Raw genomic sequence first — 24,016 nt, 5'->3', positions numbered from 1 at the left:
TCTCCGTGCTTCAGGAGGATGCAAGCAACAGCTTCAGTCGAGTGGGTGATTGGGAGGAAATGTGTTTTTGATTAACGTTTCAAAACCATGTATAGTTTGTGCGCTGTGACTAGTGCTTTCCAAGTTTGCGAAATCGCACAAAGGGGGCTTTAAAAAAAAAAGCACCACAAGGGTGAACAGATTGATTGAGTGTTAAAGAAGTAGGGAGGTGTGAGTTGACTGTGGTATGTGTAACAAGGGGGGAGTGTGATGTTTTGAAGCAAAAAGCTGAAATTGGAGTTAACACCGAAAAGAAAGCAGCAGAAATTTCTTCAGGCTTCATAAAATCCAAAAGTTACGCTTCATTTGCTTTGTGGTTCAACTGAAAACATATCAACTTCTGTTTTTTTTTTTTTTTTTTGAGTCGTAATCCAAAGCAAACATTGTTAAAGGCTAGACATACGACCGATTCCTTTTTTTTCTTTTTTTTTTTTCTTTTTTTTTTTACTCTCGTCTTGCCGACGGTGATGCTTAACTGATGGGTCGTCTTATTTGACTTTCCTGAGGCTCCATTAAAGTGGCTCTTTTACTGCCCCGCTCTAATGTAGGGCGCAGGAAAACTGCTGGCACATCGATGCCTAATCGCTCACTCTCAGTTGCGGCTGTGAGAGGAAAGAGGCTGGGAAAGGCTGCCGGATCGTCTGTCTAGTCCCAGAGGACCCAATGTGCTGAGGTCACAGTTCTGAATTGCCTCCAAATGACTTCACAAAGAGAAAGCACCTGCTTGGGGGCGAATCTGCCTAAATCACTCAGTGCCTGCAGGGAGCCGTAGACAACTTCATTGAATCGGGCTGCCCTCTGTGGAGGGCAATTAACAAGCATTCTGCTGTTTGTTGCTGGGCTAACGCGGTTCACCAAGTATTAGAGCTTGTAATTCTGCATCTTTTTGGTTTTTTGTTTTGTTTTTTGCAACGTACGTCAAGATGTGACACTACTGGAGACAGTTGGCTCTGGGCCTCTTGGGATTTGTATATCGCAGGTGGCAAATGGCAAAGGAGCTGGAGCCCTGATGTTGGATTTCTTATGTGGAAGAGCCACGGCTGCGCAAGTGGGTCACACATTATTCTAGGCTGTGAACAGAGCACACCATAAAAAGCCACATAGGCTGAATGAGGGGCACTCTCGAAGTAAAAAGATGATTAGAAATGGTTTTCTGCATCTGTTCTACGTTACTCACAAGGTGTGTTTTGGGTGTAGATTGTAACTGCCGGTGCTGTGAGAACCAAGAACTGCCTCTTTGGAAGCATTTAAAACTAGAAGCCCCTTATGTCCTGGTAATTTGTTAGATTTCATCAGCAATACTTGTTACAGCAATTCTAGAGTTCAAAAACAGTGAAATCAAACCAATATCGTTATGAATTGGTTATTAAAATTTAGCAGTTGATTAATCATTCACTGGAGTATACAGATTCAAAAAAGGCCATCTTCTAAAAACAACTTATTCAACATATGCAAACAGCCATTGCTATCTACAATAACTCTGAAAAATTTGAATTAATATGAGTTATAACAACATTTAATTTCCCTTTCTTTATAAATAAAGCATTTTTGAATTGGAATTTAAAATTTAGATCAGTAATTAAGCAAAAACTACAAAAACATTTTGGATTTAAGATGAAACACTTTTTTCAGTGAATATGTTTTACCCAAGTAGCTTCACCTGGTTCAATTTCACTGAAGGTTTATTTTATTATTTAAAAAATATATATATATTTATTTGTTTATTTGCATCTTTTAGTTTATTTTACTATTGTATGAAAGCACTTAAATGGTTAAATAAAAAATGTGTACAATGTGCCAACTTTTGTATCCGATTAATTGTCGGAATAGTTGATAAACTACTCATTTACTAATATAACCAATAATTGCTGCCATACAATGCATTTGGTTTTTCATAGCAGTTAATGTTTAAAAGCAAACAATAATCAACAGAAAGTCAAAGTTTACAAAATCACTTCAAACTCCTTGGAAAGGTGACGCTATGCCAAACATTAGATTTATCTCAGGCAAGTACTTGTATGTAAGGGGAGAGAGATCTTGCTATAGTTACAATCTACTGTTTTACATCAATTACTTTTGGTTATGTCGCCGTGGTAACACTCTGCAACAGAGCTGAAGAGTTTTCCTACCAGAGGTTTTTGGTTCAGTTTTAGTAAATTGAATTTAATTGAGATCTTGCTATAGTTACAATCTATTGTTTTACATCAATTATTTCTGGTTATGTTGCCGTGGTAACACTCTGCATCAGAGCTGAAGAGTTTTCCTACCAGAGGTTTTTGGTTCAGTTTTAAGTAAATTGAAGTTTGTTGGTCTGAAATCTCTGTTGGAGACCAATTAAGCGATCTCTGGTTGGTAAACCCTGGTGCTTATCATAACTGCCAAGAAAACCAGAGAAAGGAAGTGATATCTGTTGATTTAAAAATATAAGTGTGATCTGAAATCTGTTAAAATCTTTCTCTGTAGCCACAGTCTCTCCCTCTATGTCATCTTTTTGTTGCACACCTCACCTGCTGCTCATACACGACAGCTTCTTGTGAGAGAGCCCCCAGCTGCATGACATTCTCAAGGTGGTTTGACCCACTTTCAAAAGTGCAGTGTTGGCATTGTCTTTCCAATTGAACTGAGAGCAGTTCATGCAGTTTGCCTTTTGGCTTTAAGGCCTTCTTATAGTTGTTCTGTTGTTGTTGGATTCATTCTTGACCTCTTTTTCATATTTTACCTGTCTCTGTTTATACAGTTGAAGGTCGGAGAAAGAGGGCTGGACTGCCAAGAAGGGAGAGAAGCCACTTCAAAAGAAGGAGACCTTCCCCCTTACTGTTATCCCCATCCCCTGTTCCCCCCCCTTCATTCCTATCCCATTCCCATCCAAGAAATCTACCTGACATACCCAACAATCATCCACACCCCCTAAAGTTCTGATGGATCAGAAGGTTCAGGGGCAAACTGCAACACCACCCCCACTTCTCTCTGCTGCTGTCTCAGCAGAGCGAGAGAAGGAGGGAGGAGGTGGGAAAAAAGAAGAAGAGAATGAAAAGAAGCAAGAGCGGGAGAAAGAGGGAACTGCTGCCGGTCCTCCTGGCGCAGGTGGACCTGGAGACCCCGGAGGGGACCAGTCCCATTTCTCCATCACGGAGAGCAGCCTGTCCGAGGGAAACGTCAAGCTTAAGATCGGCCTGCAGGCAAAACGCATGAAGAAGCCCCCGAAGAGCTTGGAGAACTACGTGTGCCGACCCGCCTTCAGGGCCACCGTGAGGCACACGACTCGTGGAGGAAGCAGCGCCCGTGGAAACCGGGCGGTGCCCGCCGGCGATGGCGCTAGCGGTCGGAGCCAAAGCCCTTCAAAGAGCCAAGGGAAGGAGAGGGAAAAGAGTCCAAGTTTGAAAAAAGCACCAGCTACATCGTCTTCACTAGCCCCCTCTGGTAAAGCTATTACTCCGTCTTCTCCTGCTGCTCCGCTTGGCATCACAAAGACTCCATCGCCCTCCCAAGTAAACGGCGGGAGTGCACCAGCTAAAAAGGTACGAGCAGACAAGCTTCAAACTTTGTGTTTTAAGTTCAAATACACAGTTTGATCTAAATTGTTGTGTGAAAGTTGTATTAAAGGGAATTGCTTCAATGCTTTGCATGTGTATGAAAACACAGTAGCTTCACAGTGTAGTAAAATAACACAATATTTAATCAATATTATATTTACTCACCCTGCATGTGCTGGACTTCAGTCTGTCTTGTATTCTTGTTCAAGATAAATGTGGACAGAGCTTACAGAAAAAGTTGTAGCCCTCCTGTATAAACTTCAACATCATAATTTTTAGTGACTAGTGTTTCAGCTGCTCTCAACTTGCTAGGCACTTAAGGATCTGGCAGCCTCTAAAGTCCTTATTTTAACATGAACTTCATTGTAAAGGAAAAATGCAGTTATATTTTTACAAAAAATACAGATTTGCTGGATCATCAAAATAATTTACAGACACTAATAATAATTTTTCAATCGTTACGCACTAAAATAGAATGTAATAAAAGTACAAAAACATTTTTGCAGATGCCCGCCTCACTAGAAGTGCCCCAGACAGAATCACAGACAGGAAACCGATACCAAGTATTGTGAGTTCATTTCAGTCAGGGAATTAGTCACAGATCATTTTAATCAGGACATTTCTACTAAATTGTGCTCAAAGCTGTGCTTATTTATCTTCCGTGAAATATTTTTTTCGGAGCGGCGGAAAGACGAAGCTGACTTAGTAATTACTGTGTTATTGCACAAACAAAGAGAAGGACTTAAATTGCTCTTTAGATTTCATTGTGTTCGCAGTTGCTCTCCCTCTATTCATCGTGTCACTCCTCCAATCTTCGTCCGTCTGTTCCAACTCGTCTCTGTCCCTTCCACTGCCGCTGCTTTCCAACCCCCCAATTCCCACATGACCCCTCTCAACACCTCTCCCTTACTGTCCCCAATCTGACCTCACTCTGTAGCTCCTCCCTGCTTTCCCTGGCCAAACGTGCAGCAGAAGTGGCTGGAAAATTTGGTCACTGAAAATGAAATTCATGAACTAATTTTGCGTTTTGAAGCAGGGTGATATGGCGTAAAAATATATAAATTTCTCCTTTTACCAATTTAGACTTCCAATGTTAGTCAGTTTGTTCCTCAGTTTTTTTTCCATAAAAAATTTAAAAATGGCTTTTATTTGAATAATTCCTTCTGTGAGTTGACCTGAATTCAAAGTTGAAATGAACAGAAGCTGTAAAACACGCTTCAAAAACAAGATGGTAGTTCTGCGATGGGTTAAGGTCACTCTGGAAGGAGTGCATTGGTGAAAAAATATTAAGGTTTTTCAAATATTTAATCTTCAAAAAGAGAAATTTTGATTAAAATTGATTTATCACCCACATGGGACACAGTGACACTGCCAAAAATACTAAATGTCGCACAGTGTAGGAAAAGAGAGGAAATCAGAAAGAGAGGAAAGAATAAAATATTCATATTTTGCGTATATGCTGTGTTTGTCATTATTGTTGCCTTTGCAAGAATGTTTAATGTTTTGCAACCCTAGACTGGGACGGACGTTCTCCTTCCAGCTCTGTACAATCAAGACTACAATGGGATGACTTAGCTCGAATAACATATATATTTGAGTGGCCCAGTCAAAGTTCAGGCCTTATTACAATTTGGAAACTGTGATAAAACCTGGAAATTAACATCTGAAAAAAAAAACACTTGCCATGCCATGTGAGCTGGTTCTATTTTGAAAAGAACAGCTGGATAAAGATAATTACAGTATTTAGAAACTGAAAGAGATTAAACACTTGCAGCTATAATTCCAGTAAAATCCTCTTCCTTAACATGATGACTCAGGTTCCTGAATATAAACGCACGCCACACTTTCCAGACTTTCCAGACTTTTATTTGTGAAAAACATGCATCTTTTCTTTCCAGGTTCAACATTTACATGCTACTTTGTGTCGGTCGCCATCACTTACATATATATTGTTTTTCATGCAGGGTCCATCAAAGGTAGACTGCAAGTCCGATTCAAAGTCGGATACAAAGTCGGTTGCTACCGCATCAGAAAGACCCCTCAACCTTCACCGACCGCCGCCAGACAATAAAACTCATTCCTCTGGGAAGAAAACACCGACTCCACAAACCAACTCAAGGACATCTTCACCTTCTTCGCCACCAACTGCATCAAAAGAGCCGACCTTTGAAGGCATCAAACCTCCTCATTACACTTATAGCATGGAAGGTCAGAGAGACAAGGACAAGGGTGTCCAGAGTTGTGGACCACCCACTGTCACTGAGAAATTAGCCCAGCTTATAGCAACCTGCCCACCGTCAAAGACTCCTAAGCCAACTAAACCCACAAAAACAGATCCAAATCCTCCTCTTCCAAGCTCAGGCTTCATGGCTCCCACAGCCAAGCAGCGAGACAGGGCAATGGCCAATAGGAACACATATTCAAGACTAATGCACCTTTCCCCTCCACCGCCGGTGTCCAGACCTCCTGGTCGGCCTTACGGCTCCAGGAACAGAGATGGCGTCCCAGAAAATTCACCCACCCTGACGCAGCTGAGGAAGGAGGACTCAGATGGGACAGGGAAAGCTATTGTTACCAACATCCACAACAGTATTGCTATAGGCAACAGCAGAAGTCGCAGCAGCAGCCCTGCATTCACTCACAGCCGCCCCACAGTCTTATCCAAGGATGCTAACTACGACGGCAGCAACAGCTCTAGTGGTCTATCCAAGTCACTGTCACGTGGCACTCACAGTTTGCCATCTTCTCCATCTTGCCCAGTTTCTTCATCTTCCTCCTCCATCTCAGCTGAACAGAGGGCAGTGACTGCAGTAAGTCACCTGGGCTCCCCTGCTCTCTCACAAGGATACTATGCACAGGAGTCCCTGGCCCTGGCAGAGGAAAGTAGGGCAGGTGAGAGGGAGCAGGGCGGTGACAGCCCCAGAGACCTAAACAAGTGCCCTCCTACAGCAGGAATAGGAAAACCAGAGGGAAAAGATAAAGTGGGAAGTAATCAATCACTGCATGTGGAGAGGGGCAGAAGCTCCAGTCCCAAAAAGAACAGTCCTAACAGGGATAGTAGCCAATCAAGGCGAACTGCCAGTCCTCCTGAACCCATTAGACAAAGGGTGCCTTCAGCATCTGAGCCAGATGACGAAGAAAGCCCACCAACACCCCATAGAGATGATTCACCCGATTCATCCCTGGACTCGCCAGATGAGCAGGATTGTAAACCCCTAAAGAAACGCAGGGGAAGAAAACCCCGCTGGGTTATGAACAAGCCGCAGACTCTGCTAGCAAGTCAGGAAGGTCTCTTCAATGAGAGCAAAACCGGCATGTCTTTGTCTTCAAGTTTAGAAGCGCTATCTCCACCAGTTAAAAGACCAGTAGGAAGACCACCAAACCCGAATAAGGTCAAACCAAACCCCGTGCCACATAGTTCAATGTCGCAGCTGTTTCCACCCCAACCTAGGAAAAGGGGACGGCCAAAGTTCAAAATGCCAAGACTCGATGCCCCAGCTCCAGGGAACCCCTCTTATAAGCTGGCCTCTTCCAAGGTCTTTTCGTCTCTGCTGAAGTCCAAAGAAGAGCAGGACCCGCCTGTTCTTCACCCGGAGGTAGACCTTAACCCTCCTAAGCCCATACCTAGAAAACGTGGACGTCCCAAACGCCTCCCTCCGACCTTACCCCAAGAGGGTCAGCCTCCCACGTTGGCTCCTGAGGCAGGAGACATGGGAGACAAGCGGTTCTGTAGCAAAGGAAACGGGCAGCTCATTATGAAAACTATTATCGGCAAAATCAATAAGATGAAAAGCGTGAAGCGGAAGCGTATTCTGAATCAAATCCTGTTGGGTCCAAGAACGGAGGAAATTCCTAAAAACAACACGGTCGGAGTGGTTAACTCTACAGAAGCTACTACCCAGTCCTTGTCCTCCCTGGCTGCTTCTTTTGGGGGGAAATTAGGGCCGCAAATTAACGTTAGTAAAAAGGGAACAATATACATGGGTAAGAGGAGAGGACGTAAACCAAAATCTGTATCCAGTCTCACTGCCTCGTCACCAGAAACCTTCCTGTCTCCGAACACCACTTCTCCTCTACATCACCACTCACAGTCCCAGCAGCACCACCTGTCCTCCGAGGTGTTTCCCTCACCCTCCCTGTCGCAGTCTAGTGGTGGCCACAGCCCAATCAGTGATGCCAGCTTTGTGGAACCCAGCTCGGTGCACTTTTCCCACTATTCTAGCTCCCATCATAACCACAGCACGTTTTCCTTCCCTCCCCCAACCTTTTCAGTCCCCAGTAAAGTCTTGGGCTCCACGTCGTCCACAATAGCTTCCCAGAAGAAGTCTTCTTGCCGCGGGTACCCTCATCATCATCATTACAGGCAGCAGTTTCATTATCATAAGCTTTCTCCTCCCAGGCCGCTTCACCCAACCTCCCCTGCTCCTCTCAGCGAGCTAAAGGAAGCCACTCCTTCACCAGTCAGTGAGTCGCACAGTGAGGAGACGGTGCCCAGCGACAGCGGCATAGGAACAGACAACAACAGCACATCTGACCGAGGAGAGAAAGCCGGAGGGACAGCAGGCTTGGGCGGAATTGCTTTGCCAGCAGCAATGGGTGGTGGGTTGTTAATGCCCGGTGTAATGAGCTCAGCAATGGCCCCGGGAATGGGCCTAAACTCCAGAGGCAGGCGCCGCCACTCCGCCGTGCTCATAGAGCACCCCTCGCCATCTCCGTCGCCACATGGAACGAGGTCTTCACCTGATCCCAGGAGGCCGCATCCAGCTGCTCCCACCTCAACGTTGTTGGGACACAAGGAAAAACACAAGCACAAGTGCAAACGCCGCAACCACGGATGCCCGGGCTACGACAAGATGAAGAGGCAGAAGAGGAAACGAAAGAAGAAGTACTTGCAGCTGCGGTCCCGACGGCTTGACCCCGACTTCCTGGCCGAGCTGGACGAGATCGTCGTGATGCTGAGTGAGATTCGGATATCGCACCGTTCCACGGGGCACCGCCTCGGCAGTGGGATCAGCATGGTGGCAGGAACGAGTCGGATGCCAGGGCTGGGGAGCAGAGCTGCTGGCGGACTAGGGGGCCCTAGCGGCCCCCCTCCTCATCATTACGTTCACAGGGACCTCCTTCCCACAATCTTCAGGGTTAACTTTGGCAGGTTTTACTCTCACCCCGCGTACTCCTGTGACCCTTTGCACTACGTCCGTAAACCAGACATGAAGAAGAAACGCGGACGGCCTCCGAAGTTAAGAGAATCCATGTCTGAGGTCCCTTTTGTCCCCGGCCTTGGATTCCCTCTCTCCAGTGGAGGTTTCTACCACCCCTCCTACGGTGTCCCCTACTCCTCAGGGCCCCTGGGGTTGGGCTATTACAGAGGCTTTCCTCCTGCAAACGCCCTATATCCTCACCCCCACCACCAGTCGCCTCACACAGCTCCTTCTCACCACTCCCACCACTCACCATCTTTCCCTCCCCCTCCACCCACGTCCTACATGCACCATCACCACCCCTCACATCTCCTCCTAAACCCCTCAAAGTTCCACAAGAAGAAGCATAAGCTGCTCAGGCAGGAGTACCTGGGTGGAGGGAGGCCCCCCGTCCTGTTTCCACCCATGTCCTCCGAGCTGTCCTTCAACTGGCATCACAAACACAAACACAGGCACAAACACAGAGAGCGGTGCTCCGAGGAAGACCGGGAGGAAGTGCCGAGGAGCGGATCGGCAAGCCGGGTCAGCGCAGGACTTTCTGACAAAGGAGCCGCTAGCAAAGGAGAGCGAGTCGGAGGTCTGGGAATGACCGAGTCGTTACAGAGATGCAGGTTTGGAAGGGATACCTCAGGCACCACTATGAGTAAACAAGCTTCTGCCAACTCCCCCTCCTCCTCCTCATCTTCATCTGCAGAAAGATATAAACGCAAAGAGAGCTCCATGTCCTGTCTAGGACCGTCTAGGCTAACACTGGACAGCAGCTCAAAGGGCCATCACGGCGTTGCGTCCTGGTTTCGGATGGGCAGCACAGACGCAGACTACTCTAAGCTTTCACGGAGTCAGATGGCCGTCGGCCAGGGCTCGTTCTCAGATGGACGAGCAGGAGAGCCTGCAGGCTGCTCAGACAGCGAGGATGACGAGCCTCTCACTCCTACAGAGGACGTAGAAGCTCATGATTCTCCTAATCTGACAAATCTGTTTGCCTCAGCTCTGACACGGACTTCGCTGAAGGGAGGAAGGAGCAGAAAGAGTGAGGTAGTTACAGAAAGCTCCGGCTTTTCTCACCTGGATCGTCCAATGAGAAAGGACCGTTCGACGTCGGCTGAAAGGAGAGATTTAGGTGAGTGAGTCCAGTTTTACTCTGCAAATAGATCCGTGACATGACATGCGTGTTATTTTGTCAGGGGGATTTTTTTCCCCCTTTTAAGTAGTTTAATCTGTTCATGATTATAGTCACTTAATCTCCACAGAATGATGACTATTAAAATTAATAATTCAATGAAGTGAATAAATGAAAAGAGTTATTTCATTTTAAACCTTTAAGGCATCTTTTTATTTTAGTTTTCTATTTTACAAAGAAACTAAACACATTCCCACAGTTTTAAAGCTGGTAATATAACAGGAAGACCATTGCCCACCAATTTGTATGTTGTCTAATGTCCTAAATGTCAGAAACGTAGGAATTTTATTGCGAAGACTAAAAATAATAATTTTTTAAAGAATACAGTGGATTAATTCACTCTCTCCATAAACTCTTAAACCTGCCTATTTTAATATACCAAATATACTCCAACTTCAAAGAACTGGATTGACCACCAATAGTGTCAAGTTGCATTTGATCCAAGTGGCTGAAATGCAACCAGTTTCCCAAATTGCATTTCCTTTTAAATATTTTATATATGAGTTAGGTGGGGGGAGAAGGTAGAGCAACTGTTTACTGCCATTATTCGGAGAGTAAAGGTAAAAATGTAAAAACATTTTTTATAAAAATGTAAAAGGAGATTAAAAGTGTCAGAGGTTTGTGGGCTAAAATCTGCTATTTAGGGAAAAACAATTATTTAACAAACTTTAATTATAAGAAGTTTAAAAAAAATTAAATATGAAGCATTTTCTGTCAAAACAGAAGACAGTTTGTGTTTTTTTTTCTGTTTTGTGGAACACACAGTTAATAAAAGTTGACTTTAAAATGTAAAATGTATAGGAAACCCCAAATTTTGTATGAACTTGAAGCTTGTTACGGCATATTTTTCTTTATTTTCATGCACTGCCACATGGCACAGCAAGTGGGGCCTAATTTCTTGTTTGATCTCCACACATGGGTGAATGTGTGCATCATGAAACCTTTATTGTGTGTTGGAGGTTGTTCTGTGGTCGCTGCCGGAGCCCGACGTGCTTCAGTTGTGGCTACAGCAAACAAAACTTCTAAAATATAAGTTCTGCATGTGTAGTCCTCACAACTGTCTACCATTGAAAAATTAAAGTAAGATCCAAAAGCATCTTAAGTTGATTAAGAAGTGTATATATCTTCTATATACACTGAGTATTTGATTTGGTAACTTACATGTGTGTTTACTTTTAAATGCTTTGCAAAAGTCTTAACGCTTTTTTAATTCTTCACTTTTTTGTCACATGACCAGGAATTTATCTAAATTTTATGAGATTGACAAAGTATTGAATTACTGAAGTGGAAGGAAAAGGATACCTTGATTTTAAACGGTTTTACAAAGCGCCAGGTACTTTAAGCTGATTTAAATTTGATACCTTTGAATAAAATCCTGTGCATCCAACTGCCATGTGGGGGAAATAAAATTAGTGCAGAAGGCTTGAGACTGGTAGAGCTACAATAAAAGTTTATTAATGTGTTGGGATGGCCCAATCAAAGCACAGAACTACATTCAGTTGATAATTGACTTAAAAAAAACAATTTAAAGTAATGTTGTCCATCTAGCTTGACTTGACATGGAGGAAAGCGGCCAAACTTTGAGTGTTCAGATGTGGAAAGCTGATCAAGACGTTGCTAGACAAGATTGCAGCTGCGGTCGCAATTTTTTATTTATTTTTTAATTTTTTATTTTTTTTAAGTTTGACTCCGGAGAGCTGAATAAAAATGTACACTTTACCTTTTAGATTCTTATTCCACTGGACAGTTATGCACTAATTTGTGTTGGTTTATCACATAATTGTTGTAATGTGACAAAATGTATTTGGAAGGAGATCGATGCACAATTTTTTTCTGAGATTACTAAAGTAGTTGGAAGTGTTTTGCTAACACATTTATCCCAGATGTTTGTCTCAAAAGAGTGCAATTTGAGTCTGTAGATCTGCCCAGCACCTGGATTGAAGTAATGTTGCTAATGTTGCTTATAGGACTGTAACAAGATCTCGCGATATTGAAACTTTGCGATATTTTTTGTTGAGGTGACGGAAAGTAAAGGCCTTTTGGCTGGATAAATTTGATCTTTTAAGATGAACCCAGTATCATGTCGTTACACCCAAAATTGATTCCTCTGAACGCTTATAGTCACTTTCACTCCGAATGCAGCGATGCTCTGTGTGAGCAATGGTAAAACGTGTTAATGAGCGTGGCCCTGTGTTTATATGCATGTCTGCTGAGTAAGACGGGACGTTAAAAGGTCCCTGTGGAGGCAGTTCAAAACAAGCCGAGTAATCCTGGATTAGAGCGTAGGACTTGGGGTCAACCGGCGGTCACAGGCGGCATGGTGACAGCAGAGGAGGCCAAGAGTAGAGAATCTGGGGAATTGGCCAGAGCAAAAGACAAGCAGGGAATGACAGAACAGATAAATACACACCGACAGGGGAGAAGGAAATGGAAAAGGCTGGTGTGGGCACAATTGGCAACGCATACTACTGCACAGTACGATGAAGTTTTATGTTTATAACGTAACGTTGCTTTAAAAAAAAAAAAAAAAAAAAAAAAAAGCATTTCTGTGTCTTAATTCTGATTCCCTTGGGAGCCGAGATTATTTTGGTGCAGATTAGTCCACTTGCAATCTAAAATACGATTATTTTGAATATGGGAAAATATTTCTCCCAGTAACCGCCATAAGGGGTTTAATTTTACTTTCAGCACATGAAAATCTGTTCTCACTAGAATAAGTAGATTCATTTAATCTAAGATTGGTGCAGTGCAGAATTGAAACACTGAGTTTCTTGCAGTAGTTTGTTTAACTTGTACTGAAAAAAACTAAGCTAGAAAATTCTAGAGATGAGCAAATATTGAAAAAAAAAAAGTCCTGGAAAAAAATCGGAATATTTTTTCTGTTAAGATAATTGCACCAGCAGCCTCCAAACCTGTACAGAGGATCAAACTTAGAGCAAGTCCGACGAGTCGAGCAGTTCTGAGCATTCCTCCTGGATTGTACCCAGCTGGCTGTCTTGGCAACGGATATGTGCTGAACTTTCACCCCTTCACTCATACATTTTCGGGATTTAGACAAATTCCTCTATAAACAGTTTGGATTACATGTAATATTGCTTTTAACTTCAAATCTTGTTACCACTCCTGTTCATGTTTATTTAGATGTGATTGCACTTTGCAGCAGATTATAATCTTTTTAAATAGTCTGACTTTGAGCAGATTTAATTTATTAAGTGGTGGGGCGGGGTAACACAGGAGAGTAATCTTTTTCAAATATTTTTTTCATAAAGTTAGATGTAGCTTAAAATAAAGAGGTAAAAGTATATTCTTACTGCATCATACCAAATCATGCAGTAAAAACTCTGAGGTATTTCATGGTATTTATTTAAATATTCAAAGCACTGCTGTTATTAAAATGAGAAAAACGATTATTCCCACTGCTGCTCTGTTCTGCTTATATTTTCTCTGTTTACAGCAACACGAATATAGAAAGTTATTAGCTGATTTTCCACTTGGGAATCTAATGTGCAGTGTTAACAGAAGGGGCAGTTTTGGGGCGACATCTCATCAGGGGTTGCATGACACCTCCCAACCCCTCAAAGCAGAAACTCTGCTTGGCCTTTTTTTTTTTTTTTTTTGGTCACCAAAATATTTCCAGTCAGTCCAGTTTGTGTGTACACTGCATTGCACAACAGAAGGTGGGGGAAGGGTCTGCGCTTTGTTATTCAATGCTCAGAGTTTCCTTCAGGCAGTGTTTTCTGCGTCTCATCAGAAGGACGTTAAAACATAAGAATGACGTGAAGGAAAATGGATAGGCTTTTTATTAAAGTACCGTATTTTCCGCACTATAAGGCGCACCTAAAAACCTTCAATTCCCTCAAAAGCCGACAGTGCGCCTTACAATCCGGTGCGCCTTATATATGGACTAATATTGAGCCACAACAGGTCTAGCAACTACAGTAAGCAGCCGCCGACTTCATTTTCCCCCGTAGAAGAAGAAGCGCGTGGTGCATGCTGGGATAGTTGTCAGAATGCTTATTTGTTAATAAAGTTTGACCTATCCATAGACATGTATACCAACTGTCTAGAATCAGGTCATCTGCAGCTCATTTAGCACCACGTTCTCCACCAACATGCTGTGCGCGAACGGAGACGGGTCACCATCGTCCGGCCACGCCCCGTTGGATATTCATCCGCGGTGCTTCGACTAGGGTTGCCAAGGGACCAGCCCCTATACATTTAAAGCCAGGGGGGTGGAGGAAGAGAGAGAGCAGCGAGTCGGTTGGTCTGTGTTACCCAGAAAGCAGTTCGGCACAATTTTGCAACACCAAAACCGTGAGTTAAACAATGACTGGGGCAGACTACTATATAAAGTACTCGGGGACCCTTGTCCTGTAAAGGTTCAATACGGGACGGGTGGCAACCGTAGTGTCTATTCTATGCGCCTTATAATCTGGTGCGCCCTATAGTGCGGAAAATACAGTAGGTTAAAAAGTCTAAAAATGAAGCAGTTCTTGCCCTTTTCAAAGAATTAAAAAAGCTTGACAGATGAAGTCAAGATAGAGAAAGAGAAAGGAATTGTGTGAACATTAGTTTACTCTGTATTGTAATAATCATTGTGTTATTAATGTGCTGTTTATTCTCGTGGGATTTGCTTTTAAAAGTGTGTTTTTCCTTTCCTATTTGGCCATGCATATCAAATAATGATGGGATTTGTGATTGTGGTGGGTTTCTGTGTTTGTTTTCCCAGGGTCATCAGTTCAGTCCAGAGGTATTGCTCTGGCGACTTCCGACGGACCTGAGGGATCCCTGCACAGCCGGCAGCAGCTGCACCACCAGTCCTCTCTGTTTCACTCCCACGTCTCTCCGGGTTCTTCCTGCCTGTCTCCCTCCCAGGACTTCTGCCTGGACGCCTCCCTTTCCCACCGCTCTCATCGGGTTCAGACGTCCAAGCACAGCCTGCATCATGTCAACAAAATCCTGCGTGCCAAAAAGCTGCAGAGACAGGCTCGAACAGGTAACAACGTGGTGAAGAAGAGGGGCCCGGGCCGCCCCAGGAAGTACCCGCTGCCCTCCCCTCCTCCTTCCCCGCCCCCTGAGGTGGAGTTAACTCAGACCGCGCACTGGGACGGCGGGGTGGAGCGGCTAGCCGGTCAGAGAGGGTGGGAGGAGGATACTGTTACAGATGCTATTGAGTCCGTGGTCCAGGGTCAGCATAGAAAAGGTCAGAAGAGGGCGCATGTGGAGGCCGAGGGGGACGAAGAAGAGGAAGAGCAAGCCGAAGAAGACCCGGAGGCAGAGGAAGTCGAGGAGCAACCGCCCGACAGAGAGGAGAGCCAGACGAACATGCTGCAAAGATCTAGAACCGGGACGGGAAGAAGCTGGCCCGCAGAGGAGGAACATCAGCACATTCAGGGGTATGCTACGCCTTAAAGCTTCAGCTACCGGGGTTTTTAAAAAAAATATTTATTTACGTTTTGTTGTTCCCTAACTTTTGGTTCTATCTGTAGTTCCTCAGAAAGCAAGCCGGATGGCCAGTGCTCCACTGAACTCTCAGGCGCCGTCTCCAAGGAGCAGGCTGCACCCATCAGCAGCAACCAGCGAGAGAAGAAAGCTGCCCGACTTCCAAAGAAGAAGTTCCAGAAAGCAGGACTCTATTCTGACGTGTACAAGACTGAGGAGTGAGTCCCAAAGAAAACTTACTCAATGTTTTTTTTTTTTTTTCTTCATGATGCTGTTTTGGTTTTCTACATTTTAAAGGGCTGCTTTTATATAGTATAATTGTTTTTTTTGTTGTTGTTTTGTTTTTTAAAGCCCTCGCAGTCAGCTTTTGCAGCTAAAAAAGGAGAAGCTGGAATACATACCTGGAGAGCATGAATATGGATTGTTTCCTGCTCCAATACATGTTGGTAAGTTAAGATAATCTGCTTTGATCCATCCATCCATCCATTAAGGTGAAACCTTTTCTTTCTGTTGATGACATGAACATGTTTTTATTGTTCTAAATCTTAATAAGGAAGTCTACAACGCCGAAGATACATTTTATTGTTGTTGTTGTTTTTTGTTTTTTTTTATAAAAGTATTTTCATGAGTGGAGATAAAAGCTCCAGTGTGATTTTAAATTTTTTATTTTAATTTATTTTTTTGCTGTAATTTCACGGCTTTTGTTTTTGTTTTACAGGGAAGTACCTGAGACAAAAGAGGATTGATTTCCAGTTGCCTTACGACATCTTATGGTTGTGGAAACATGATCAGGTGATGCATCTTGTTAAGCAGGAAGTTTTTTAAGTTTTTTGTTTCTATATGCCATTTTAATTAAAATTTCTGTGTTTTTTTGTTTTTTGTTTACTTTTTAGCTTTACAAGAGACCAGATGTCCCTCTTTACAAAAAGATCAGATCAAGTGAGTAACTTTGCATTTGCTCTAATCAAAACCTCCTAGTGCGGTCTTTGAGTAGGCCACTGTTAATGTTTGCCAATGATAAATAAGTGTTTTTGTAGCAGTTGCTGCAAAAAATTTGGACAAGTTTAGAAAAATACAGAATCTAAAATGATTTTCAGGTGTAAATATGTGTAGAAAAGACTTATTGACAGTTCTGTCTATTTCTCTATCTCCCTAATTAGCTCTCTGTCTGATGTAAATTTCTGACAAACATTTGGTTCTATATAAAATTAAAGTCAACAGTAAATAATCAGTGCTGGAAAACCTTTGAATTGTGACATGAAACCTGTGTGGGTACCATTAAGACCTGTAACTGTCATGTGTATGTGTCACAGACGTGTATGTAGATGTGAAGCCTCTCTACGGGTACGAAATGACTACATGCAACTGCAGAGCTCCAGAGACTTCAACTGAAAAAGGATGCCTGGATGATTGCTTGAATAGGTACAGAAACTTAACGACAACGCCTGTTGAGTAATAGTTGGTCTACAGAAAGAATTCCAAAAATAATGCGTGTCTTGCCGCTAATAAAAAAAACAACTAATTCTCATTTTCCCAGGATGAGCTTTGCAGAGTGCTCCCCCAGTGCCTGTCCTTGCGGCGACCAGTGCGACAACCAGCACATCCAAAGACACGAGTGGGTCCAGTGTCTGGAGCGTTTCCGCGCCGAGGGAAAAGGTTGGGGAATCCGCACTAAAGAGCCCCTCCGAGCCGGTCAGTTCATCATCGAATACCTGGGGGAAGTGGTCAGCGAGCAGGAGTTCAGGTGAGACCGTCGGACCGTTTTCAGTCGGCTTCTTTCATTCTAAAGGCGACACGGGTCTTGAATTTGAAGCTATTCCGCTTTGTGTCTGGTGTGTTTTAGGAACCGAATGATGGAGCAATACCACAACGGCCACTACTGTTTGAACCTTGACAGCGGGATGGTGATTGACAGTTTCCATATGGGCAATGAGGCACGCTTCATAAACCACAGCTGTGAACCCAACTGCGAGATGCAGAAGTGGTGGGTGTCATGATAACTTGAAGCGGGTTCTCTCAAAGCCCTTCTCTGCTGTCCTGAAATAAATGTATCCAAGACTTTTCTGGATGAGCTTCTGCTGCAAGGTGTTGGGAACTGGTCGCTCACCCAAATCTGGTTAATCCTGCTTCCACTATTTCTGTGCATCTTAAATATTCCATTTCGGTTAAGTTTAATATTCCTGAAGCTGCTCTAAATGGCCAGTCGAATTAAATTACAACGGATATTAAGCTGTGGAGATCAAGAAAGATGCATGAGAGAAGCTGGAAGTTGTTACAGCTTTACAGTAGAAAACTTAGAAAACCAAATACTTTACAGTATTTGGTTTTCTAAGTGCTCACATCAGTCAGTAATTAGATTGGAAATTGCCCGTTTAGCTAAAAGCTACTTCTGGCAATTTAGGACAGATGTGCAGGTTTCTACATTCTTTAGGAGACAAACTGACTAAGGAGGAAATAGCTTAAATTGCTGGTATTAGATTCTTACACAAGATTTGATTTAACTATTTTCGAAGGTAACATAGATGCCTGGTTGTTCTATAAAATGGTGCTATGTGAAAATACATAGTACCGCCCCTTTAAGAAATCTCACAAACAATTTCAGACAACAAGAGCCACCAGGTGAGAGATATGGAATAAGCATTCAACAACAAGATTCCTACATAGAGTTCATCCATCATTTGTTATTTTGAGAAGAGCAGAATGTTAAAGCTGCACGTTCACTTTTTTAAAGTCAGATCTGTGCATTTTAATGATGTCATCACTTACATTTACAAAGGGCTCAGAGGCAGGTGCAGCTTTGCAGGTTCTGTGGTGGAAACGTTTTGTGAAATTTACTCTCGAGCTTTTAAACTGGATCGAAAGTGTCTTTATGTCTGGAAAACATCTGGATTTTGACACAGGCAGATGAACAACCTTAAGGTTTTCATTGCCCCTTTAATGTTGCTTTTATGCAGCTGTTTCTGTCAGTGTTTGAGTATACAATTTTTCTTTAAAGAAAAAAAAAGCCAGAGGTGTAACCTAAAACATAGATAAGTTGCTAGAGTGCAAACATGGAAACGTTGATCTAGTTTGGGTAACTGAAAGCGCGTCTCGCAGGTGTGCCTCTTTGGAAATGAGAAGGCTCTACCTCGAAGCCGCAGCCCTGTAATTTTGTTTGCGGCGGTAATCTGATGAGGTCACCTTGCTTCTCGACACTACGCGGCCACATAAACAGTTTAAGGTCACTTTCTCCCTGTTGAAACAGTTCACCGCTCCTCCAAGAGCCTCTTTGTGTTGCATGTCTGAGGCTTGTCTGGACAGCGCCTGATTCTCCACAAGTGAAACCATCTGAAACATTTTGTCATCACCTTTTTCGCCCTCGGAGGACTTGGCCTTTGCCCTCAAACCGTGAGGACGAAATGTGGAGCTGAAATATAAAAAAATCCTCTTCAAGGTCAGAGGATTTTCAGCACAAAGCCAGTCAAGTCGTTCATCTTGTCACAGAAGAGAGATTGTAAGCAAACCAGGCCTTAGATACAGCTTTGGTGCTTGAAGACAATGTGCTGAAGCAGCTTTTTCCGCCTGTTGACGGAATAAATTATTAGGCGCCTGGCAAACAGAATAATGGGCTTTGTTCTTTAAGGAATAGTAAAGCTGGGACACAGCTTTCGCTTGGACAGGAGAAAAACGGGAGAGAAAATATAAAGACCCTTCAGTCTCAGAGTAGCTGTCAGTATGACGTTTTTATTAAAGCTTAGACTCCTGGAGTAAGGATATCTAAATTTGTTTTCCATCAATCTTTGGTAGACTTTGATGTTCATCCTCCACAACTCAATAAAACCACTAAAAAATATGGAAGCAAAATAACCAGAGATTTTCGCTTTAAAATGTTCATACATTGTATTTTTGGCTTGATTACCATTTTTATCAAGTAACAGCGCTGTGTTTTTAAAGCAGCATTCTGCATTTAACAGCAGAATTACGTAGTTACAGAAGCTTTAAATTAAACATTTTAGTTATAGATGTTCTGATCAGGCTGGTTTCCCGGCTGATGCGGTCTGACCTGTCAGTTCAGATGTTGACCATATGCTTTTGGTTTTTTTTAGTATTAAGTGGACTATATTATGCAAAAAAATGAATATATATATATATATATTTTAAATAATTTTTCTTAAGCTCCAAATAGATCCGTCAGTACTCAAACTGTTGGCTAATGTATTTAAACATTGAAAATGGTGGAAATTAGTAGTTTTTATATATTTGAATAATATAACAAAAAACTTTTTTCAGAGCTAGTCATATGAAAATTGGAGCATCTCTAATTTTAAAACTGAAATGGAAACATGCACAGACAGATAATATTTAAATGCATGCTTGTTTGATAATGCAACATCTTTCAAATACCTTTTTATAATGTTTAAAAAAAAAGTGTGGGGGGAGGGGGGGGATTTACAGGCTTTTAAGAAACCACTTTGTCTCGTTTTGCAGGTCCGTGAACGGGGTTTACAGAATCGGTCTCTTTGCTCTGAAGGACATCCACAGCGGCACTGAACTCACCTACGACTACAACTTTCATTCCTTCAACACGGAGGAACAGGTGAAACATTGGCTAACATTTTCACCTCTATTTTTTTTTTCTGTAAAAATTCTCATCTCATCATACGAGTTTGTAAATGATTAATAGTGACGAGGGAAGCAGGTCACACGAAACGGATTCAGGTTTAAGTTTAGCTCAGAAAACTGAGATAAGCTAAGTCGTGTTTATTTATCTCAGTGATCTGAAATTAAACTTGGTTTACCCGTCCAATAGAAAAGCACAAAAGAAATACACAGCAACCAGTTACTTATGTCTGGTCAGTAGGTGCATTTGTTTGTCTTAAAATTTCCTTTCTAGTTTTAAAAATACATTTTTCTGCTCCTTCCTTCTTAGCAGAACCCATTTATCTGGATTTAATACTAATTATAACTTTCTTCCCACTTTGTTTTTCCTTTTTTATCTCTCTCTCTCTGCAGCAAGTCTGCAAGTGCGGCTCGGAGAGCTGCCGGGGCATCATCGGAGGGAAGAGCCAGCGCATCAACGGTCTTCCGGGAAAAACTGGAGGCGCTCGGAGGCTGGGCCGACTCAAGGAGAAGAGGAAGTCAAAACACCAACTCAAAAAGAGAGTGAGTTGTCCAACTAATGCTTTCGTCAAAGAAAAGTTCATCTGAGAATTTTTCTGGGTTGTTTATTTTCATCATTTTCATCATTGTCATCTAAGTTAGGATTTGGGTGAAAACTGTGATCTTCCTCTTCTTGGCTCACAATTGATCTGTGTAGCTCACAATGTTTCTATAAAGTATCACAGAATGCCTGAAAAGGGTTTTCTTCTTACTTCATTGTGTTTAAGATACGATATTAAATTTGGTTTTCTTTAACTTCAGGAGGAAGAGTCCAGTGACAGCAACAGGTTTTATCCTCATCTCATGAAGCCCATGTCTAACAGAGAGAGGTACGAGTTTCCTTAAAGCCTACTTTTAAATTCTGTGACTACAATATGTTATATTAACAGAATTTTGTATTCAGCTTCTGTTGTAATAGATATATCTACCTTAAGCTCTATTTTACAAATGATCTCCACTTGCATTGATGGGGATTTTACTGTGGATAGTACTTTCTCTGTTATTACCGCCTTATTAAGCAAAGCAGTGTCTAAAAAGTATCATTTGACCCTTGATTAGTTGGATAAAATCATTATCAGTGATATGTTACTGCATCAGCAGTAACACATTACACCATGTGGAGCTTCTATTAGATAAAAGCTAAACTTTCATACTCACTGACTTCTTCTCTCCTGCCATGAGCAGAAACTTTGTGCTGAAGCACAGCGTGTTTCTCCTGCGAAACTGGGAGAAGATGAGAGAGAAACAGGAGCTTCAGAAGAGAGAGGGAGAAAGAGAGCGGGACCCCAGCAGCATCTCGATGTACGCTCGCTGGGGAGGAGTTATCCGAGACGATGGCAACATCAAGTCAGGTTAGTTAACAGGCAGGGAGTTCTGAAGTGAAAGCAACAGTCCAAAAAACAAAAACACTAAAGATTGGTATTGGTTTTACTTTCCTGCTGCCTAACCTGAACTGTTTCTAACACGCATTGGTTCTTTTTCTAGATGTGTTCCTGACCCAGTTCTCAGCTCTGCAGACGTCGCGGTCGGTTCGGACTCGGAGACTCGCTGCCGCTGAAGAAAACACAGAAGTGACACGCACCGCGCGTCTGGCGCACATCTTCAAAGAGATCTGTGACATGATCACCAGCTACAAAGGTCAGCTGAGGGAAACGCCTTGATTTATTCTGCTTTTTCACCAACACACAGGCCACTGGCATGTTGTACCAAATCATCTACCTAATAAAGTTTTAAAACACTTCATTTAACTCAAGTATGAGATGTTGACCTCAAACATGAGTTTGTGGGGATACAAAAATTTGAAGCTCATTACTGACTCTGTTTATGACACAGGAGAAATTAAAACTTTTTTTTTTTGAATGAAGAGCAGAATAACAAAATCAAAAACCAGTAGGACTATTTTTATTGTCATTTTGGGTAGCACTTCCTGCTGGAAGTGTTCATGTTCTCGGTGGAAGTTTGAACCTTTGATAAATCGTTGCTGGTTTCTTAACAGCATAAACAAGAATCTATGTAAGCTTTCCAGACGTGCAGCAGTCCGGCTAAACCTGTGTGCTTCTATGGATCATATTTTCTTTGCTGATCAAACTGAGTCAACAGTTTATGAGGTATAAAATGTGCGGTACGTGTGATGTTCTCCGATTAGCTTTGGCTACTAGCTGCAGAAGAGAGAAGTAACGAGGCTATCAGCTAGTTGGTAATAATTAACCCGGTAAAGTTATGTGGTCCAGCATGTATCGGGAACTATGTTGACCTTTTCAAATTCCTCATAAACAACATTGTTGATGTCTTGGACACAGTTTGTGGTTCCTCTAAACTTTAGAGGCTTTGCTGTTGCACAGCTTGCATACGAGCTAATGGACTCCCTTTAGAGGGGGAATTTGGGAAGATAAAGACAGCTTGTTCTTTTTTAATCAAATTTCTCACCATAAATGTCCAGAATAATTGTGGAAAATCCACTTCAGCGTTTGCACAGATGTTGGATAAATTTCTTTCATTTTTTTATCCTGTAATGGTTAAAAGGAAGCCGTTAATAAAATGATTTCCTTGTCATTTTCAGACTCATCGGGACAAATCCTTGCTGCTCCGCTGGTGAACCTGCCATCCAGGAAGAGGTGAAACTCTGTTTTCCTCTCAGCATTGTTACTTCTGTGTTTGTGTACAGCGCCCACACAGTGTAACAGTTTTATCTTTCGCCACGCATTTGAGCCGTGAAAGCGTGTGTGTCCAGTACTGATGGCTATCAGCTGGTGTCAAAACAGAAGCAGCTCTTGCACTAAAGCTGCTCTAGCGGCTCAGCGAGTGCCGGCACGGATTCATACGCTTGTTTTTGTTGTAATCAGAGGCGAGGACTTTTAACTGGGGACTAAATGCCTTTGTGCCGGTGTGCCAACAGGAACAGCCAGTACTATGAGAAGGTGTCCGACCCTCTGGACCTGAGCACCATCGAGAAGCAAATCCTCACCGGCCATTATAAGACGGTGGAAGCGTTCGACACAGACATGCTCAAAGTGTTTCGCAACGCTGAGGTAAGCTGGTTTGCCTCCATTACCGAGTCTCGGCCTTTTCCCACTTCAGTCTTTAATGCTGTTGTGGCAAAAATAATCACGTTACCTGTACAGTTTTCATTGTATGTTAAGTGTTTGTTGCATTTTTCTTGACTTAAGTTTGCACAAATGAGTCTGTAAAGTTTAATTTAAAAAATCTTAATTGATGCATTAAAGCTTAGAGAAAACCCGGAGTCAGTCTCAGCATCAGGTTAAATATTTTGCTGTGAAATGAAGGATAAGTTTGCATTTAGTCTTCATCAAGCACTGAAAAAGAGGAGAGTTCAGCTTTATTCACTCCTATCTCACTGGATTAGAAATCAAAATGATTGTTCAGCTCCACGCAGCCTTTTGTAATCAGCCAGTAGTTTCTTTTATTTCCTGCCTTTCTCGTTCACACAGCACTTGAACTGGATTTTTGCTTCTTGCTTTCTGATATTCAAGCCCAATCTGCAGGCTCCCTTGATTTCCTTCTCTGTAGCCGAGCTGTTTAAATAAGGGCCACTTGAAAGCTCTTGAGGTCGATTAGTCTTTGAGTCAGAGGAGTTTGAAGTGGGTGTATAAATTAGGATCACCTCGTCGAGGGTTTATTTTATTTATTTATTTTTTTTGTGGAGTGAATTTTATTTACACTTTGTGCTGAGGGGAGCTTTTGGCCTTTTAGGTGAAAATTAACATAGTTTGGAATAAATTTGTCGATTTATGTTATCTTAGTCCTGCAGATCATTCATGTCGGATCTGGAAGCAAAACAAATGAAAGCCTTTACTAAATACTGAATGGAAGAGGATTAAAAAACAAAAACATCAGAATTTAAATTCTGTGCCAAACTCAAAATCCAAATAAATGACTACATTTTTTCCTCTGGCCCCAATCCTCTTCCGTACATAGCTGCTAGAGCTAATATATACATGTGTTTTTTGTTGTTGTTTCTTATA

The 24,016-nt window shown here is 42.5% G+C and overlaps 1 protein-coding gene across 2 annotated transcripts in view; it reads left to right on the top strand.

Moving 5' to 3' along the window:
• The window catches only part of ash1l (ash1 (absent, small, or homeotic)-like (Drosophila)), a 36,778-nt gene that overhangs the window by 3,997 nt on the left and 8,765 nt on the right, over positions 1 to 24,016 (top strand). For both annotated transcript variants that reach the window (XM_081612430.1, XM_081612429.1), the window contains exons 3-19: positions 2,777 to 3,557; positions 5,537 to 9,893; positions 14,683 to 15,349; positions 15,443 to 15,613; positions 15,747 to 15,841; positions 16,114 to 16,187; positions 16,289 to 16,334; positions 16,709 to 16,817; positions 16,933 to 17,139; positions 17,239 to 17,379; positions 19,863 to 19,971; positions 20,388 to 20,537; positions 20,796 to 20,863; positions 21,219 to 21,385; positions 21,519 to 21,671; positions 22,594 to 22,648; positions 22,930 to 23,062. In XM_081612430.1, the coding sequence (XP_081468556.1) occupies positions 2,958 to 3,557; positions 5,537 to 9,893; positions 14,683 to 15,349; positions 15,443 to 15,613; positions 15,747 to 15,841; positions 16,114 to 16,187; positions 16,289 to 16,334; positions 16,709 to 16,817; positions 16,933 to 17,139; positions 17,239 to 17,379; positions 19,863 to 19,971; positions 20,388 to 20,537; positions 20,796 to 20,863; positions 21,219 to 21,385; positions 21,519 to 21,671; positions 22,594 to 22,648; positions 22,930 to 23,062 (7,302 nt within the window). In that variant the 5' untranslated portion in view covers positions 2,777 to 2,957. The remainder of the gene's footprint in view (positions 1 to 2,776; positions 3,558 to 5,536; positions 9,894 to 14,682; positions 15,350 to 15,442; positions 15,614 to 15,746; positions 15,842 to 16,113; positions 16,188 to 16,288; positions 16,335 to 16,708; positions 16,818 to 16,932; positions 17,140 to 17,238; positions 17,380 to 19,862; positions 19,972 to 20,387; positions 20,538 to 20,795; positions 20,864 to 21,218; positions 21,386 to 21,518; positions 21,672 to 22,593; positions 22,649 to 22,929; positions 23,063 to 24,016) is intronic.

The sequence above is a fragment of the Poecilia reticulata genome, chromosome 11, assembly GCF_904066995.2.
Source record: "Poecilia reticulata chromosome 11, P_reticulata-male-v2, whole genome shotgun sequence".
Classification (NCBI taxonomy): Eukaryota; Metazoa; Chordata; class Actinopteri; order Cyprinodontiformes; family Poeciliidae; genus Poecilia; species Poecilia reticulata.
This window is presented reverse-complemented; position numbering and strand designations above follow the sequence as displayed.